General features: G+C 46.0%; 1 protein-coding gene across 1 annotated transcript; it reads right to left on the bottom strand.

Annotated features, from left to right (window-relative positions):
* Positions 1-1,162: 1,162 nt before the first annotated feature.
* Positions 1,163-18,308, bottom strand: LOC125427913 (keratin, type II cytoskeletal 75-like). The gene is made up of 7 exons (XM_048487479.1): positions 17,762-18,308; positions 15,325-15,539; positions 12,301-12,361; positions 11,387-11,482; positions 8,858-9,022; positions 6,261-6,386; positions 1,163-1,393 (listed from the first exon to the last, which is right to left on the bottom strand). The coding sequence occupies exons 1-7, from the start codon at positions 18,239-18,241 to the stop codon at positions 1,163-1,165; spliced, it is 1,374 nt and encodes a 457-aa protein (XP_048343436.1). The 5' UTR covers positions 18,242-18,308.
* Between the last annotated feature and the right edge of the window lie 1,376 nt (positions 18,309-19,684).

Genomic DNA, 19,684 nt, shown 5'->3' with positions numbered 1-19,684 from the left:
GAGATTTTGGTGCCGCTAGCCTAAAAACTGCGCCCCCTGCAGGCCAAAAATGGAAAACCACTAAAATACCCAAAAACAAACCCAGCATTTTGATGCCCCCCCCTGGGCAGCTGCCCACCTTGCCCAATGGGCATTATGCCAGTGGTGCTTATAAAAGCAGGTCTCAGAGGCCGAGGGACGGCAGTTGCTTCTGGCCTCCCCGGAGGGCTGGGAGTCGGGAGCAAGGGGGGCTGGAGTGGCAGGGCGAGGTCAAAGATATCCGAAGACGACAAGGCAGCAGAACGTCCTGCTGCCTTGATGTCTTCCTGGTCATGTGGGGGCCGATTTTGCACCACTACCCCCACATGACCAGATTAGTGGCGCCCGGGGACAGAGGGTACCCCTCTTCCCTAGGCAAATACACCACTGATGGCAATATATTTGTGGAGATTATTCCTCTAGTGTCCCTTCTTGGTGATTTGATGTAAGGGTCTTCCACCAAAGTTTGAAATCGGCAGTACAGCAGACCACCGGAAGTGAGGGGATGGTCTTTCCTTTGCTTCCCTCTCCTGTCTTTTTACCCATTTCCCCCAAATGTGAATGACAATTGCAGCAAAGTTCTTCCAAGTACCCAGATCAGGGGTCTGCAACCTGCGGTTCTCCAGATGTTCATGGACTACAATTCCCAGCGGCCCCTGCCAGCAGCCATGCTGGCAGTGGGCAGATGGGAATTGTAGTCCATGAACATCTGGAGATCCGCAGGTTGCAGACCCCTGACCCAGATGATGTCTCAGAGCTGAGAAGCATGCATCTCTAGGTGCCGGCACTGGCTCTAACATTTGGTCTCGGCATCAGAAGGCCATTGGATGGAATGAGGTTCAATCCAATCAGCAGGGTCACCAACTCCAGGTTAGGAAATTCTGGGAGATTTTGGGAGCAGAGCCTGAGGAGGGTGTGATTTCGGGAGGAGCCTCAGAAGGGTCATTCAGTGCACCATCCAAAGAAGCCATTTTCTTCTGATTTCTGTAACCTGGAAATCAGTTGTAAGTCTGGGAGATCTCCAGTCACCACCTGGAGGTTGGCGACCCCAACAAACAGCAGTCTGAGAGAATGGGGGAATGTCCCTGATTGCAAGTGCAGTCTAACTGGATTTCATAATCATCCCTAATAATTTGTTCCATCGTCATCCCCACCTGAACTCCTCTTCTTCCAGAAGTGTCCTATAGGTGGCAATCTCAATATCCAGGGCTAACTTAAGATTCAGGAGTTCCTGGTAATCACGCAGGAGTCGAGCCAGTTCTTCCTTAGATTTCTGGGTGGCATTCTCCAGATCTGTTAGTTTTTCCCTCGCATTCTTGAGGGTGGTCTCTCCGCGGTCTTCGGCGTCAGCAATGGCTGACTGAAGATGAACGCACTGGGCAAAGCACAAAGAACAGAAACCAAGTTGCATGGATTTTACATTCTAAGGCATGAAGGTTCCAGATTTGTCTTAAATTTCCATCAGTCCTATTAATAGGGAAGGTTCAAAAATGGCCAACGACAACAAACTTGTGCCCATGTACTAGCAATGAGTACATTGCTTGCCTTGCATGCCACCCCTGACTCCCTCCCCTCCCTTGCATGCTACCCCTCACTCCCTCACTCCTTCCCCTCCCCTTGCATACCACCCCTCCCCCTCACTCCCCTCCCCTTTCTCCGCTAGGGTAGGTGGGCCAGGTCCAGATGCCGGGCCCCTCCCCTCCCTTGCATGCCACCCCTCACTCCCTCCCCTCCCCTCCCCTCCCTCCCCTCCCCTCACTCCTTCCCCTTCCCTTGCATGCCACCCCTTCCCCTCCCTCCCCTCCCCCTCTCTCCGCTAGGGTGAATGGGCCATGTCCAGATGCTTGTCCCCCTCCCCTCCCTTGCATGCCATCCCTCCCTCCCCTTCCTTGCATGCCACCCCTCACTCCCTCCCCTCACTCCTTCCCTTTCCCTTGCATACCACCCCTCCCCCTCCCTCCCCTCCCCCTCCCTCCACTAGGGTGGGTGGGCCATGTCCAGATGCCTGGCCCCCTCCCCTCCCTTGCATGCCACCCTTCTCTCCCTCCCCTCACTCCTTCCCCTTCCCTTGCATACCACCCCTCCCTCCCTTCCCCCTCTCTTCGCTAGGGTGGGTGGACCATGTCCAGATGCTGGGCCCCCTCCCCTCCCTTGCATGCCACCCTCACCCCCTCACCCTCCCTCCCTTGTCCTCATGACTTTACCTCATGACTTTGTTTGGACTTGAGGTCAGCTTTGCCAGACCACAGCTGCTGTATTTGACCTTATCTTGGATTAGTGTTCAGAGGTATACCGGCAGACAATTACTCATATATTGTTGCACTTCCAATTTTATGTAGATATTAGAAAAAGCATAATACTACCCTTGTTGTTTTGATGCTTTGGCCATTCTTATCCCCGTAATTGCCCAAGCAATCTTTTAGTTAACTTTGTGTTGGAGGATAAAGTCCCCATCATTACATATCAAGTAACCTTTGTATTGCCACAAGATTACATTGACCCAGGATTTCTTGTGCTTGGATCTTTTAATTGTTGACGTCTTATTCCATATAATTAATGTTAGCATGTTCCCTTGAGAGGGAATGACCATGTGACTTTGGAGATTATTCCCTTGGAAGGAGACATGCTAACATTAATTATACAGAATAAGACTGAATAAATACAGATGATAATGATGATGATTTGCCTTAAATGTTTTGTTCTGTTTCATTGAGGAGGAGGAAGGAATCAGTTTTCATGAATTTAGCTATCTAGGAATCCATGTAATATACAGGATTAAAGTAATGGATGAAAGCAATTCATTGATAAATGAAGGCACACCAGACCAAAACAGATTGTAAAATAAGTAAGTATTTGGAAGAAAAAGACAGTAAACCAGTTAAAAACAAATCATGTTCTTCAATTCTATTTAGTTGAATTTACTTCTAAAATTTGAACATTATTTATATTTGATTTGGTTTTTTGATGATAATCCCATTAAGGAATTCTGTTGAATTTGAAGGTTTGGCTGGAAGCAAACAAGCTTAACAGGGCACACCTGTACAAGCTTAGCTGCGAATACGTCCTGTTCAATACAGCGGGTCTTGTTTCTGCTTAGGATTGTGCTCTTAGTGTCCTGTCCAGAGCAGGTCTCAGAATCCTACTCACTTCTATTCAATGAGGTTTAATCCCAGAAAAGTGGGATTACAGCATCACACTGTCATTGTGTATTTTATTGTTGTTAAAGTGCATTAAACTACCGGTAGTCAAATTAACATCATTCATTTCTGCACAAATCACTTAAAATGTTTGGAGAATCTTTTCAATTCTTCTCTCCCTTTACCATGATGTATGTCTGTAGTCACCCCCTTCATGATACATGCCCCCCCTTTTTGGTAAGTTGAATTAATCAGAGCTTCAACTCTTCACAACTTCATGCTGTGATTCTTCATATCTCATATAATCTTGCCTTGATCCCCCCCCCCCAGAAAAACCAAAGAAACTCACAAAAATGATGGAAAGAAATAGGTGAGAGGGAACAGAGAGCGAGCTCAGAAAATGATGCCAAGGAGAAAGTTTGGGAATGGCAGAAAAGCAGGGAAAATGTCTTAAAGAGATCGCACAGCAAGTGAAGCCATTTTGAAAATGCTTAAGCCTAAATAATTGTTTTTAAAGGGTTAAACTGAAAATGTTTTGAGACTGAAAATAAAATGTTCTTTGAACCAAAGGGGGGGGGGCAATGAAGAACTTCATGGAGGAAACATTTTATTTCCTGCGTCAAAATGTTTTAAAAGATTTGTTTTAAAAGATCTCCCATCACAGGCAAAATATATGCAAAATACTTAATGCTTACTTGGATAAACAACAACAAGATCCTTAGACCTGAGCAAACAGGGTTCAGGAGCAACAGCACCATGCTCGATCATTGCATGACTCTCAACGCCCTACTATCTAAATATATGAGGAAGAATAATTCCAAACTTTATCTAGACTTCCTCGACCTAAAGGGAGTGTTTGATTCAGTTTCCAGAGAACTTCTCTGACACAAACTTGAAAGACTAGGGATTGAAAATCGACTCCTTTTTCTTTTAAAGTCCCTACATAAAGATACCACCTGCCAGATCAAATGTGACAACTCTGGAAAATTGACCTCAAAAATTATGGTGAAAAAAGGAGTCAAACAAGGATGTGTCCTGGCACCGACTCTATTTAATCTCTTCATCAACGATCTGGCAGAAACTCTGAGTGAGGCTGGTACCCATAGTCCAACTCTAGGAAACAGGAGTTTGAACCTATTATTGTTGGCAGATGACGCAATCCTGATATCAAGAACCCAGATTGGTTTGAAACACCTTCTTAACAAGTGGCATGCATACTGTGTCCTAAACGATCTGGAAATCAACCCCACAAAGTCCAAAATCATGGTTTGTGCCAACACCTTCAAACCTTCTAACTGGTACCTTAATGGTAACAAACTTGAACAGATCAAGAACCATAAATACTTAGGACTTAATTTCAATTACAAAGTCAACTGGGCAAGTCATCGTGACAGGGTACTGAAAGAATGCCATACTCAAATGGAAGTATTAAAATTACATTTCTCCAAAGGGCAAGGCTATATACCAGCAGCACTTGAAGTATTCAAAGCCAAAGTTATTCAACATCTTATGTATGGCGTACCAATCTGGATAAAAGCTTGGAATAAGTCATCTGAAAGAGTACAATCTGTTTTTCTTTACAAAGTGTTTGGGGTGCCACATTCTGTTCCCTATTCAGTTTTATGTCTGGAAGCAGGCCTGAGTCTACTAGAAACCAGAGCATGGCTATCTACTCTGAAATTCTGGCTGAGACTCTGTTTCAATACAGGAAAAGACAGCCTAATCCAACTCACGATGCCTGATCTGATGAGTTCCAACTGGTGGTCCAACATCATTAGGAAGATCAAATCTCTTGGTTTCTCACTGGAAACATTCCACATGCTTAACCCAAATGAGATCTTCCCCTTACTAAAAACAAGACTACTAGACCAGGAACAACAGCTGCTTCTAGCATCAGCAAACTGATCATGCTCCCCCCTATACCACAATATAGTACCCATACATCGGCAGCTGGCGCACTACATTGACCTATTACTGGAGCCAACACAGAGATAGGCCCTAACCTGAACCAGATGCAACATGTTTCCATCGGCAATAGAAGAGGGGTGACTACTTTCTATTCCATCCAATGAAAGATTTTGTCCCTATTGTCTGAACCAAGTAGAAACCTTAAATCACATGATTTTCTTCTGTCCTGAGTACTCAAACATCAGATACTTCTTAGCACAATCTATATACCTTAAAGCACTAACTTGTCCAGCTGACTTGCAAATAAACTTCCTTCTCAACAGCAAGAAACAGGAGACACTGGAAAAGACGGCTGAATTTCTACTGCAAGTGATTGCTGTACGGAACCAAATATCTTCGGGACCGCATCACCCCACATGTCCCAATACGGCCTCTTCGTTCAGCAGAGGCCAATCTACTGGTGGTCCCCGGCCCCTCGATGATACGGCTGGCCTCCACACGAGCCAGGGCCTTTACAGCCCTGGCCCCAGCCTGAGGAGTAGAGCGGCAGCTCTTCCAATCAGCTATCCGGGCCCCTCAGAGGACCCTCACAGAATTCCGCAGGGCCTGTAAGACGGAGCTGTTCCGCCGGGCCTTTGGAGGTACCAGCCGTTGATGGTGCCCCCTCCCATGGCCTTTACATCTGTGCCTTTGTTATCTTGGGATTTACTATCCTTCCCTCTCTGAAAGAGGGTTTGAAAATGAGATTGTTGGATGCCATTTTACAAATTAATTTAATTATTATATTTAGTCTCTTATTTTTACTGCTGCTTTTAAAGGTTTTAGCTGTTTTTATGGTTATGATGTTGTACACCACCCAGAGCCCTTAGGGGATGGGGCGGTCTAAAAATCTGAATGAATGAATAAATAAATAAATAAATAAATAAATAAATAAATAAATAAATAAATAAATAAATAAATAAATAGCAAGGAACATGACCTGCTTATATTACTCACTGCATTATTTTATTTATTTTTTACTCTGTATGCCTAATAAAGGTTATTGATGATGATATAGATCTCGTTTATTTTAAACACCTTTTTAAAAAAATATTTCCCAATCTCTTCTTCTGCATGTCTTACATTATTCTGCTTCCAGTGTATGAAATCCCAGAGGCTGAGACATTTTGTATCTCACTCATGCAATGCAAAGCTTACCTGTTTCTTTACATTTTCTGTTTCTCCTCTCAGCCTGTGGATGAGTCTGTTTAGCTCAGAAATCTCCGCCTTGGAGTTTTTCAAGTCATCATCGTGTTTCCCAGCCGTGAGCTGGAGTTCCTGAAACTGGCATGTGCCAAGATGTTACAACAGGAGTCAAGGACTACGCATGATTAGGATAAATCAGTGGCCAAAATGCAGCCATCTGAAGGGATTCTCCTGGGAAGGTTGCCTACTTCAGCTTGGAACATTTTTGGGGTGGAACCAGAGGTGAGACCCAGCCGGTTCTCACAGGTTCCCGAGAGTGGGTTACTCATTATTTGTGTGTGCCGAGAGGGGGTTACTAATTGGGTCGGCTCAGAGGCAGTGGCATATTTGCCTAGGGACAAGGGGTACCCCATGTCCCTGGGTGCATCCATTGCAGTCTTGTGGGGCGGGCGCCAAAATGTCCCCCCACACAGACTGATTTTGCAAGCCCCACCAAGCCCGGAATTGAGGAAACCTGACATAGCCCCGCCCACTCTCTACGGTGGCCCTGAGTGTCCAGAGGGTGGGGGAGAAATACCACTGTGCTCCCAGGATGAGGACTGGGGAGCTCCGCCTCCCCTCCCTCTCACCCAGAGTGAAGTGCCTTATTCTCCATTAAGTCCTTGCCATTGCTCTCAGTCTCAAGCCTTCTCCCCAGCAGACCAGGTGCCCGTGCCAGCACAGGAGGAGAAGTCCATGGAGCAAACTAGGGGAGGCAATCTCTGCCCCACCTGCAAGGTGTTTGTTGTGGGGAGAGGAAACGGGGGGGGGGGCGTTTGTTAGCTGTTTGGAGACTCCTTAAAGGTAATGTGCAAATCCAAACTGCACTTCTATCCCTAAAATCTTGTTTGCAATTGTAGGAATGAAGGCGCTTGATGGGGGGGGGGGGGCATGAAGCACCTGGCTTCTTAACTTTTGCTGTGGGGCTGGGCTGTAATCTGGAGAGCTGAGTTTGATTCCCCACATTCTCTGCCCCACCTGCTGCCCCACAAGGGGTTGTTTGTGGGGAGAGGAAAGGGGGGGGTGTTTGTTAGCTGTTTGGAGACTCCTTAAAGCAAACTGCACCTGGGGTGCGCGTGCCCTGCATCCTTGCCACAGCCCTGCCCAGGAATGCCCCGCCCCTGGAATGCCTGGCTATGCCCCCGGAATGCCCCACCCAGCCCCATTGGCGCTACGCCACTGTTTGAATCCCACCACCATGGAAACCTGTTACTAAAATTTTTGGATCCCACCTCTGGGTGGAACTGGTGGATAGTGGAGGTTGGGGAGGGGAGGGGAGAAAACACAGAAGGAATTTGACTCCATAGAGTGGATTCCAGCAGAATGTGGAGATTGAAAACCCTATCTTTTGTCCTGACCATCCAATGTCTACAGTTGAAGGCTGTGTGGCAACTGCAAACACCAAGAAAATGAAGATGTCTACAATGTGTAGTTAGGTTTAGTTCTTTTTGCCATAATCACAGACTGTTGGTGTCTAAGTATGTTCCTGGGAGGGGGGGTTGTGTGAAAAATTGAAAAAAATATTATATTCACAAACTGAACAGATTGTACCTAATAAAGAATTCAGCAAGCACCCTTACAGGGTGTCACTTAAAATTCTACAGAATTGTCAGAATGGCCAAGGAAGTTCCAGAGCCCAGTTGGGTATTTGTTGTGTGTGCAATCCCTGAGCTTATCTGAGCCAAAACTGGCAAATCTCTATAATCAAAGGCTTATGCCAAGACTCATTATTTTCTCTAGTATCTTTTCCCTTAGATTTTATTGCACTGACTTTTTTAGCTAATGGTAAGCAAGAAAATTGCTCCTGAAAGGCTCAGTATGGAAGATATTTGCATGAAACATTCCCAATATTATATCACTGCTACCATACATGAGAAGTATATGGCCTGTGAAACATTTTTGCTGCCCCCGATTTTAAAAATGGAGAATGATGCACTTTCAGGCAGGAACCAAACTAGGGCCCCTTCCGCACAGCGGTGGAAGGGGTCGGGTCGGCGTAGATGACGCCGACCCGACCCCTCTGGGACTGTTTGCATGAACGGTCCCAGAGCCGCCCGGGACAACGGCGCAGAGCTGGGCGTCAGGGCCTCCTACCTGTCCTGCGGCCCTCCGGCGCGTCGCCGAGGCCAGGGGACACGCCCCCCTGCCCTGCACGACCGCTCCGGAGTTGCAGGGCAGAGGGGGCGTGAGTCGCAGGGCAGAGGGGGCGTGTCCCCAGGCCTCGGCAATGAGCCGGAGGGCCGCAGGACAGGTAGGACGCCCGGACATGGGGGGAGGGAAGGCACCGCGGAGCCGCCATTTTCCAAAAACCTCGCTGGGCAAGCAAGGTGGGAAAACGGCGGCTGCAAAGCAGCTGCGCCCCCTGTGCGAACGGCTCCCTGGGGACGGCGTTTTTGCCATCCCCAGGCCGCCGTATTCCGCCCATGCGGAAGGGGCCAAAGTGTCTTCTGAAACCACTGAAGAAACAATGGTGGGAAAGGGTAGAAGAGGGGGAGGCTGATGGGAACCCCCCCCTCATCTTCACAGCCCCTCCTAAAAGTGCAATACAGGCTGGAGCCAGGAACACCCACCTTGTTCTGATACAGTGCATCAACCTCAGCTCGACTCCTGCTTGCCATTTCTTCATACTGAGCTTTCACTTCGGCAATGATGCGATCCAGATCCAAGTCACGGTTGTTATCCATGGAAAGGATTATGCTGGTGTCATTTATCTGTCCTCGCATCTGGGCCAGCTCCTGGAAGTCACAGAAATGCATTTAAACACATGATGTTGCCTTATGTTGAGTCAGACTCTTGGAACACCCACCCTTGGGGTAGGGGAGGGGGTGGGGCCTGTCATCTGGTCGGGGCCCAGCCACCATAGAGAGGAGAGGAAGGGAGGGGGAGGGGCCCAGTACCTGGTCACGACCCACCCACCCTATGGAGGAGAAGGAGGGAAGGGGAAGGGAGGATAAGTAGCATGTGCTACTTATCACACAGCTGTTTGCAGCCAACAAGGTTTTTCCCCATGGTTTTCTGTTTGCATAGGGCTTCTTCTTCTGTGAAGTGTCCCCAGCCGAGCCCATCTGCCCTTTTGTCCATGCCGCCCACTCCCCGCTTCCTCATTGTTTCCATTGCCTGCCACCTTTTGTCCCTGCATCTTTAGTTTAATATTAGTTTGCTAGATCATGTCAATTTCTTGTCAGTTTCAGTGGGTCTATTGATCTAGCAATAGACTTTCAGCATGAAAATACATTTTTTAAAAGTCCTTCTGATCTTTCTGAAATGGTGGCCTGACAAGCATGAGGCACTGATGTGGTATTGATATGTACACATATATAGTTTATAGTGTTTTAAGCCATATAGACACATATAGGTAGCCTTCAAAGTTGGCCTGCACAAAGCGTGAAGCATGTTATATAAAATCATCTTAGCTAACATCCCTGATGAGGCTTGGAATTGAGTTTGCTGAAAATCAGGTAAACACGGAGGAATGTGAAAGGGGTGAATTAAAAGGCCATCGAGAAATGAAACTCAGGGAGCAGCCTGACACAGGCTCGGCTCTGGGGCCTCTCAGCAGAGATAAGGGAGCTAGCAATAGATAAGGATTAGCAGAAGACTTGATTGCTATAGAAACTTTGTACATGAGGTGTTTTAGACTCAAGTTACATTAAAAATATGAGATGGAAAGGTGTGGTAAGAGGTGGGATAAGATGACCAGGTCTGTACGTCTACTTGACTCAACCCAATGAGCAAGGAGCGGGGAGGTATGTTTTTGTAACTATAAATTATGTTACACAGGCGGCAGCGCTTCGAACGGGCTCCCTGTCTGATTTTTAAAGGAGAGTCTGGGTTCCCTCTTCTGCGCAGAATTGAAACAATAAAACTCTGAACACTGAAGAAGCTTATGGATGGTTATTTGTGAGTAACCGGACAGAGCCTTAGCTCTGAGTACAGGGCTTCTGCCCTGTGCCTAACAGTATGAGCAGTGGAAGGCAGAGAGCAGCAATAAAACCTGCAGAAAGCTAAACACTTGCTTATCTCTTTCGCTTTCCCTGCAAGGGGAGAGGAAAAGTCGCACTTTCAGAGCTTTCTGAAACTATGAGGATTCTCTGATCTGAGGTGGAATGACTGGCACAGAAGGAGAAATGTGTGTATAACTGAGAATCCAACCCAAAGAGAATGTATGCTCAATGCGAAGGAGATCACAAGTGCGTAAACAGCCCTTGTCTATCAAGGTCAGTATTAGGCTTGGTCAATACCTTAAATATACAGTAAAATTCGGAGTCAGGCTTATTCAGGCATAAAAGTATATGTAAGCCAAATAAGCCTTAATACCAGATTTGGTATGCCCAGATATTATTCTGTATTTTGTTTATTTGCTCCATTTGTTTTTGGTTATATTTTGTTGTAAAATTGTGTTGTGCACCGCCCAGAGCCCTCCGGTGGTTGGCAGTATATAAATCTCAATAATAAACAAACAAACAAACAAACAAATAAATATATGGACTCTCAAATATATGGGCCCATCTCCTGTTAGCTCTCATTGGAAACAATGGGAGATGGGGCAGCCACTTTGGGGGTCCCTAACTTTGGTCTCCCTGAACCAAACTTCACCAAACTCAGGTAACATCAAGATAGTCTCCAGATAAGACCCTGACATTTTGGTGCCACTAACTGTAAAAATGTGCCCCCTGCAGGCCGAAACACGAAAACACCAAAAAAATACCCCCCAAAAGCCAGAATAAGAGGCATTCGGATCAGCTCATATTCAGGCAGGACACATTCGGGCCAATTTTGACCCGAATAGCTTGAATTCACCCAGATTCAGGCCCAAACTGGGATTTGGTGCACCCAAATCTCCAAACCTAGTATTTATGTATTGTCACTGGTGGCAGCTCTCCAAGGTCTTAAGGTCTTTCATATCCTGTACTACCTGACCCTATTACCTGATCCTTCGAACAAGGTGGTGGTAGAAAATGTGGTGGTAGAAAATGCCATCAAAGGTTTCAAGGCAAGAGACATTCAGAGGTGGTTTGTCACTGCCACCCTCTGTGTAATGACCCAAGTCAGCCTTGGTTGTGTCTCATCCAAGTAATAACCAGGACCAACTTCCTCACCGTATCATAGAGGCATCTCAGAAAGTTGTGTTCATCAGTCAGAGAAGCTACCCTGGCCTCCAGCTCCACTTTGTTCATATAGGCAGCATCCACATCCTGAAAGGAGATTTAAACCAAACAGTTTAGAAATATTTCAAATACAGACATTAGTTATAAATAACAATTTCTCACAGAAAGGTTAGTCAAAGCATGGCCTATGAGCCACACCCAGTGCATCAAGGCCTCTACAGAGTAAACTCCTAGATTACGGAGGAGAGGTCATTAGAAAGTTTAGAAGCATATCACCCTTTGATATCAATTTATTGGTACGGAATGCTGAGACCAGAATGTTGCTTCAAGTGAGTCACAGAGACCATACCACTTCAGTTTTCTTCCATTCCCAGTTTGCTTCTGGTCCCAACTGAAGGTGCTGGTATTTAGCTTTAAGGTTCTATATGGCTTGGGGCCAGCATACATACATATGGCCTTCTGCCGTTTGAACCTCGCTTTCACTCTGGTGATCTTCAGAGGCCCTGCTTCGCAAACCCTCAATGGGTGGCATCCCAAAGAATAGCCATCTTGGTTCAAGTACCAAAATTCTGGAACTCCCTCCTCAGGGAGATTTACCCGTTCCTCTCTACCAGCCTTGTACCGGCAGGTGTAGACTTCCTTGTCTCATTTGGCACGCCCCCAATCACGATGTCCCTCCTCCCTGCTTTTGGTGCTGTATGTTCATGTGTTTATATTGTTTCATTGAATCACTAACAGTAAAGCCTATTTGAAATGAAATAAAATGGGCTCTAGATGTGGGAGAGGGAGGGCAAGCAGGGGACCCCTCCCTCTTCCCCTCAAGGGGAACACCCCCACACCAGCCTCTGCCCCAGCTTTCCATTCACAGCTAGCTCAGTAAGCTGGAGACTGTTACCACTACTTGCCTTTTTCAGCAATACAAATTCATTCTCAGCAGTTGTGCGTCTGTTAATTTCTTCTTCATATCTGTTTGGACAATGAAGAGAGAGAGAGAGAGAGAGAGATGCAGAGCTGAAACACATTCCATTGTGACTGCTACGATCTGCAAAGAATTTTTTCTTGAAAGTGCCTCTTGTTAAAATGAACGCCGCAAAGGACACATTCTCGATAGCTGCTCCACAGCATTAGAATCCCATTAAATCTGACCTTTAACATTTTCTAGAATTGGCAGACAACATATGGAAGACTAACAGCAAAGCCCATTTTTAAATGACATAAAATAGACCCGAGATGCGGGAGGGGAGCAGAGGGGGCAGGCAGGATAGAACTGTTTCCCTCACCTTCTTTCCCAAACCCTGAACAGCTTTGGAAATAGGGAAGGGACCCCAATCCTCCATGCGGGGCTCAGCTAGCTCAGGCCTTCATGGAGGATCAGGCTGTTCCCCCCCCCTCCTTGTTTCCCAAATCCTATGGAAACAGGGAAGGGAGATGGGGGGGCCTATCTTCTATGCTGGACTCAGTGCGCTAAGTCCAACATGGAGGATCAGGTCTGTTTCTCCCCGCACCTCACTTCCCGAGGCCCCCATGTCTTGGGAAGGGATATATGTGGTAGCTATAATGGGACAGATGCACTTCAAACCCATTGGCTGGGGGTTTGTCATCGGACATTCCAAACCCTTAGCGAATTATGTGTATAGATTCCACACCATTCTGTTTCCTCTTCCAACTGCAGAATTTTTAGGCAGTATCCAAAACAATTATTATTATTATTATTATTATCATCATCATCATCATCATCATCATCATCATCATCATCATCATCATCATCATCATCATCATCATTATCATTATCATTATCATTATCATTATCATTATCATTATTATTATTATTAATAAACCGCCCTCCCCCGAAGGGCTCAGGGCGGCAAACAAACAAATAGATAGAGCACAAATAAAATCAAATTTTAAATAGTTATTAAATATGGCTCTATATGTTAAAATCTACCCCCATTAAAATGCAGCATCTATCAAAATTACCGATGGCGTCCTACTCGTAGTCCCCTAAGAAAAGAGGGGGGAGGAAAGAAGAGGGAGGGGGAACGGCAGGGTCCATAGATTTTAGAAAGGGGGGGCATCAGCGGCCGGGCTCCCCAAAGGCCTGGTGGAACAGCTCCGTCTTGCAGGCCCTGCGAAATTCATTAAGATCCCGCAGGGCCCACGTAGCTGGAGGTAGAGCGTTCCACCAGGCAGGGGCCAGAGCTGTAAAGGCTCTGGCCTGGGTGGAGGCCAGCTGCATCATTGAGGGGCCGGGGATCATCAGTAAATTTGCCTCTGCTGAGCGCAGAGGCCGATTTGGGACATATGGGGCAAGACGGTCCCATAGGTACGAGGGTCCCAGGCCGCGCAAGGCCTTAAAGGTCAAAACCAACACCTTGAAAACGATTCGGAATTCAATCGAGTTGCCAGAATTGTTGTTTTTTTGGTTTTCTTCTTCTCCCCCCCTAAATTGTTTCAAATGTGTTGGAAAGACTGAATAAGACCCTTTCCACATGGGCCAATAAACTCGGGGTGCAGCCAGGGTACATGAGCCCGGTGCAGCCCCGGGCTGTTGGCACGCCTTTGTGCGGGTGGCCCCAGAGTCAATGCGGTTGGCCTTCCCACGGAGGCATGTCTGTGGTTTGCTTACCTTCCTCTCTCCCTGCCATACTGACGTCTCTGGACGTCTGCGCTCTTCTGCGTGGTTACGCAGGGGAGAGGCAGGGAGGACAAAACAATAAGGCATGGCCAAGTAACACGCCTCCCACACAGGGCCATTCACTCAGTGGAGGCTCAAGCCCAGCCTTTCTAAAAAGAATCGCTGATAGTGCGATTCTCATTTAAGCCAGATTGGGGTGGATAAAGCGGGGCAGACTCAATGCAGGGGCGGGGATTGTGCAAAGTTCCTGCCCACAACGGGTTGTAGCCTGTTGCTATTCCATGTTACATGGCCCATGCAGAAAGGACCTAAGTATGACTGAACCATCCTATTTGTGGTGGTGGTGGAGGTGGTGATGGCCACTAACCTGGATAGCTTTAAAAGGGGCTTGGACAGATTTATGGAGGAGAAGTCGATTTATGGCTACCAATCTTGATTCTCCTTGATCTGAGAGTGCAAATGCCTTAACAGACCAGGTGATCGGGAGCAACAGCCGCAGAAGGCCATTGCGTTCACATCCTACATGTGAGCTCCCAAAGGCACCTGGTGGGCCACTGCGAGTAGCAGAGAGCTGGACTAGATGGACTTTGGTCTGATCCAGCTGGCTTGTTCTTATGTTCTTATGTTCTTATGTTCTTATTAATAAGCACTATGGGTGTATTTCTTAAAGGAAATACATGGCAGCCCAATCCAAATATGGAGGGCTGAAAGGCCACTGGATTTGGTGCAGAACCAACAAGGAACAGGCTGTTGCTGAATAAACACAGTGGGGAGAAGAGGGAAGAGTCTTCAGCAAAGCACGAGGGGAGGGGAAAGTGCTCAGCAATGCATGATGGGAAGGGAAAGTGCTCAGGCAGTAATGTGAAAGAGAAGATGTCACATGTGAACCAACATCGGCTATCATATATGCACATAACTTTGATGAAATCCTCTACCACATATTTAATTTACTTATTTATTTAGATGAGGCAAGGTGGACTCCAAACTTGGGAATGGGTTTTTTCCCCTGCTCCTCCACAAGAAGTGGCCTTGGGCTAGTCACAATTCTCTTCAAACTCTCTCAGACCCACCTACCTCACAAGGTGGCTGTTGTGGGGAAGGGAAGGCAGTTGTAAGCCACTTTTGAGAAAAAGACAAGGTATAAAACTCAACTCTCCTTCAAAGTGTCATCGTTTCACTTGTGAAATGTTGGATGGTCTGAATGTACAAACTTGGTTGATAATCATGCTTACCAAATCTGAAATGGTAGCCCTAAAAGAGAGCTGAACATGGTTCATCAATCCCCACCCAATACCTGTGCTTAAAATCTTCCACTAAATCCTGCATGTTCTTGAACTCGGAACCCAGCTTTCCCTTTTCACTCTGCAGCGAGTCCAGGTGCTTCCGAATGCTGTTGGTATAAACTTCAAAGAGGGGTTCGACGCTGTTCTTCATTTGGGAGACAGGGTGCTGTTGCAAGAGGTTCCATTTGGTCTCCAGGACTTTATTTTGTTGCTCCAGGAAGCGAACCTGAGAAACAAATATATATATATATATATTTAAATATATATATTTTTAAAAGATAGCTGAGTTGTGGCAGTGGCTAAATTCTTGGAAAGCATTTTAAACACCCGTATTTAAATGTTTTAAAAGTTTTCTCTTTTAAATGGAAATATGCTAATAATTTATATGCCATTAAAGGTTAAAATGAAATGAACTCAGCTATCTTTTTTAAAGCATTCTTTGCAAGCATCCATTAGAGCAAAGGCAGGCAACTACCGAGAGCTCAACCCCACAGGGAGAGCCGTGCCAGCATAGGGACCCAAGCGAAGGACAATATATCGTGTCTCACACCAACTTGACCAAGGGAGGTTCAGGCTAGTAATGAGCACTGAGGCTCTGGTGAGCAGAACTTTTATACCCCTTTGTACAGGTAAGGCGGGAAATTCAAACTTAGGTTTTGTTTCTTTACAACTGCTTCCGGTGCTACGCTACTTCGGGCAACAGCTCAACTCTTGCGCTCTGTGCATGTCTACCTCTCTATTCGCTTGCACCAAGGGTCTGAAAGCATATTCAGACTCCATCCCCACGTATGAACGAGGGGAGAAGACTACTTTCAATAACTGGAATGCTACAGCCGAAATCGCCCCCAGAGTGAAGAGAAACGGCAGTAGCATCCATGCAGCAATAGAGAAGGGGGTTAGCGCCATCTTTGCGCGCCCGCCAGCCTGCCAGCCTAGCACTTTCAAAGTAAACAAAGATAGAAAATATCCAAGGGCTCTCCTTTGGAAGAGAACCTACACGAGAATTAACTTTAAGTGCTAAAAAAAATCCTCAGATGATGCAAAATGAAGATTATGCAAGGGAACCACCGAAACTGTAGGTCACGTAGTCAGTTGCTACAAAAATATTGCCCAGGCTGAGTACAGAGGCACAACTCAGTGGCCAGAATGATCCACTGGAATTTATGCAAGAATAACAACCTCAGGACAGCTAAAAACTGGTGGGAACATCATCCAGAGAAAGTCTTGGAAAAAGTCTTGTGGGACTTTCAAATCCAAATGGACAAAGTGTTGCCATATAACACACTGAACATCACAGTGATCAAGGACAAGAAAGTGACTATCATCAACATAAAAATCCCTGGGGTTTGCAGGGTTGATGGAAAAAAAACAGGAGAAGGTCACTAAATATCATGATTTTAAAATTGAGATTCAGAAACTATGACACCAACCAGCTGAGGTCGGCCCTGTGCTGTACTTGAAACATCTTCAAATCGACAAAATCAACATCTGCCAGATTCAAAAGGCAGCCCTGCTAGGATTCGCACAAATACTGCAACAATACATTACAATGTCCCAGGCCTTGGGTGAGGCTTGACTTTTAAAGAAGAAGAAGAAGAGAGTTTGGATTTATATCCCCCCTTTCTCTCCTGCAGGAGACTCAAAGGGGCTGACAATCTCCTTGCCCTACCCCCTCACAACAAACACCCTGTGAGGTGGGTGGGGCTGAGAGAGCTCCGAGAAGCTGTGACTAGCCCATGGTCACCCAGCTGGCGTGTGTGGGAGTGCACAGGCTAATCTGAATTCCCCAGATAAGCCTCCACAGCTCAGGTGGCAGAGCTGGGAACCAAACCCCGTTCCTCCAGATTAGATACACAAGCTCTTAACTTCCTACGCCACTGCTGCTCCTAGAAAGGCCAACAACCAGCTATAGAACTGGCAGCTGTGATATCAAACAAAATTAAAATAACAATAATAATATAGCAGCATTGGAAGATATCTAACCTATCCATGAACTTAAGGAAATGGTGGCCAACATATGAGCAAATGAGACAAGAACCAGTATAATGCAGCCAAATGAGACAAAAAATATAGAACACTTAATCAATGAGAATGAAGCAAGAAATAACTGGATTGCTTAATGATTAAGGTTGTTCCTTTCTGGTGTACTATCCAAAGTTAAAGTATTTTTATTAATATGACTATGAAATATGCAAGATTATAAATTCAGATCCATTTAATATGATCACCCCTACAACGTATTACTACTACTATTATTATTGCTATCATTATGTTTGCTCACGTTTAGTTTTTATTTTTAAATATCTTTTCCCTTCTTGTAACGTTTTGTTGATAAAATAAAAATTATTTGAAAAAAAACGTCTCCCAGATCCACCGGAACGACGGGAGGACGTGATCTCTGCAACGTGGTAATAGAAAATAAGCTGTAACAGCAGCTAGAGACCTCACCTTGTCAATGAAAGAAGCAAATCTGTCGTTGAGGTTCTTGATTTGCTCCCTTTCCTCTTTTCGCACTTTCTGGATCTCAGGATCAATTTCCATGTTCAGAGGTGCCAGGAGGCTCTGGTTGACGGTCACTTCTTGGATTCCCCCCGGCGGGTAGCAAAGAAAGCTCAGGCTGTTTCTTCCATTGCCAATGTTACCATTGATATACCCACCACTGGCCAATCCGCCATAGCAAAACCCACTGCTGCCACCAAATCCACCTCCACATCGGGTGTTTCCCGGAACCACACTCTGGGAAATACTTTTTGTCCCCCCCAGGTTGTAAAGGCTTCTGCTGCCAAAGCCGCAGTTTCTACTCGCACCTCCCGCACACCTTCGGTTTTGAGGGAATGCATTACTCCTGACCCCTCCAGAAACAAGAGCAGAGCTAGCACTAAATCCCTTTCCTCCTCCCAATGACCTGGCATTCATCTGTCGGCTCATGGCAGCGCATAGACTGAAGACAAAGGAAAGATGAACAGAGCAAGGTTCCTTCTGAAGTGCCTTCCCTTATGTATTTATCCTTTATATAATGTTTCAGAAGTTCAGTTCAGTTGGACAAGTGAAAAGGCAAAAATGTGAACTATTCACAGGCTTGGCTGGCCAGGCACCAGCCAGCCCTTCGCTGGAACCCACTAAATAATGCATTCACACCTTGCTCATTTAGATGAAATGCAAAAAATGTCTTTCATTGGGATTACCAAATGTTCATGACTCCAAGAATCTATCTCTATATAATTAAGACGGGTCTCTGTCTCTTTTAAGCCCATCATTAATCAGAGTCGTCCGTCGTGGCTGACACGGGAATTCAAATGTCAATTGTAAAACATTGGGAAGGTGCTGATTCTCTCCCCCCCCCCCCAATGGCTTATTTTTATTGTTTTGTGCCGTTGTGTAAACCTATCTACGTCTTGCTGGAAATGGATGGGAGTGGTTGACAATTTGGGCAGGGATCCGCCCCTTTTCCTCCTAGAATGTCGCTCGCTCAAAACAAGTTGCTCTAAAAATAGGCCCGTCTCCAAAAACTGCATTCCGCCAGGTAGACAATGAAGAGAATAGGGCATGGCATTTACCCAGCACAACTTCACTGGCTCGACAAAACCTGAGTTTTACCGGGCCTACAGCATGCATGGGCTACCCTCCCTCACCATGACCAAACAATGCATTTTTTGTACCAGCTCTACAAAACACCTCTCCCACTTCCCCATCGAAACATGCTACGGCTCTCTCCCACCAACTCTCTTCTCTTAATTTCCTAATCACAACAAATCCTATGAGGTAGGTTGTTAGTCTTGAGAAAACAACTCCAAGCCAGCAAGTGGGTATTAAGTATAAATCTCTACAAATCACCCCCCAGTAAAACATTTACCAAAACAAATGTCAGCATCATTCTCACAAACACCTTCCAGTGGAATCCACCCCAAACAGAATCACTTTCAATGAGTGTTTAAACTAGGTCAAATTCTTTCTCTTTAAATCTACCTTTAAAGGAGAATCTGGGGTCCCCAGTTAAATAACAAATTGAAAAGTGATGCTGTTTGCGTGGATTCTCCTTCACCCGTGAAACAGCATCACTTTTGAGGGTTGGAGATTCAGAATTTTGAAAACAAATAGCAGATTTGGTTGAATCTGGGCAATTTAGCCATATCTCGACAAAAATTGGGTCCGGCTATGTCCCGCCCAACATGAACAAAATGCTACGGGGTTTTGTGGGTATTTTGCTGGGTTTGGGGCCGGCCCAGGGAGGCATTTTAAAGCTAGCACCAACTTGATTTCAGGGGTATCATCCAGGAGATCGTCCTGGATGATACCCTATCGCTCACAGGTTTGGTGATACTAGGCAGTTTATGGATCTTCAATGAATGCCTTCATTCCTCATTAGTTTCT

The sequence above is a fragment of the Sphaerodactylus townsendi genome, linkage group LG03, assembly GCF_021028975.2.
Source record: "Sphaerodactylus townsendi isolate TG3544 linkage group LG03, MPM_Stown_v2.3, whole genome shotgun sequence".
Classification (NCBI taxonomy): Eukaryota; Metazoa; Chordata; class Lepidosauria; order Squamata; family Sphaerodactylidae; genus Sphaerodactylus; species Sphaerodactylus townsendi.
The sequence above is the reverse complement of the archived record's forward strand: the minus strand, read 5'-3'. Positions and strand labels throughout refer to the sequence as shown.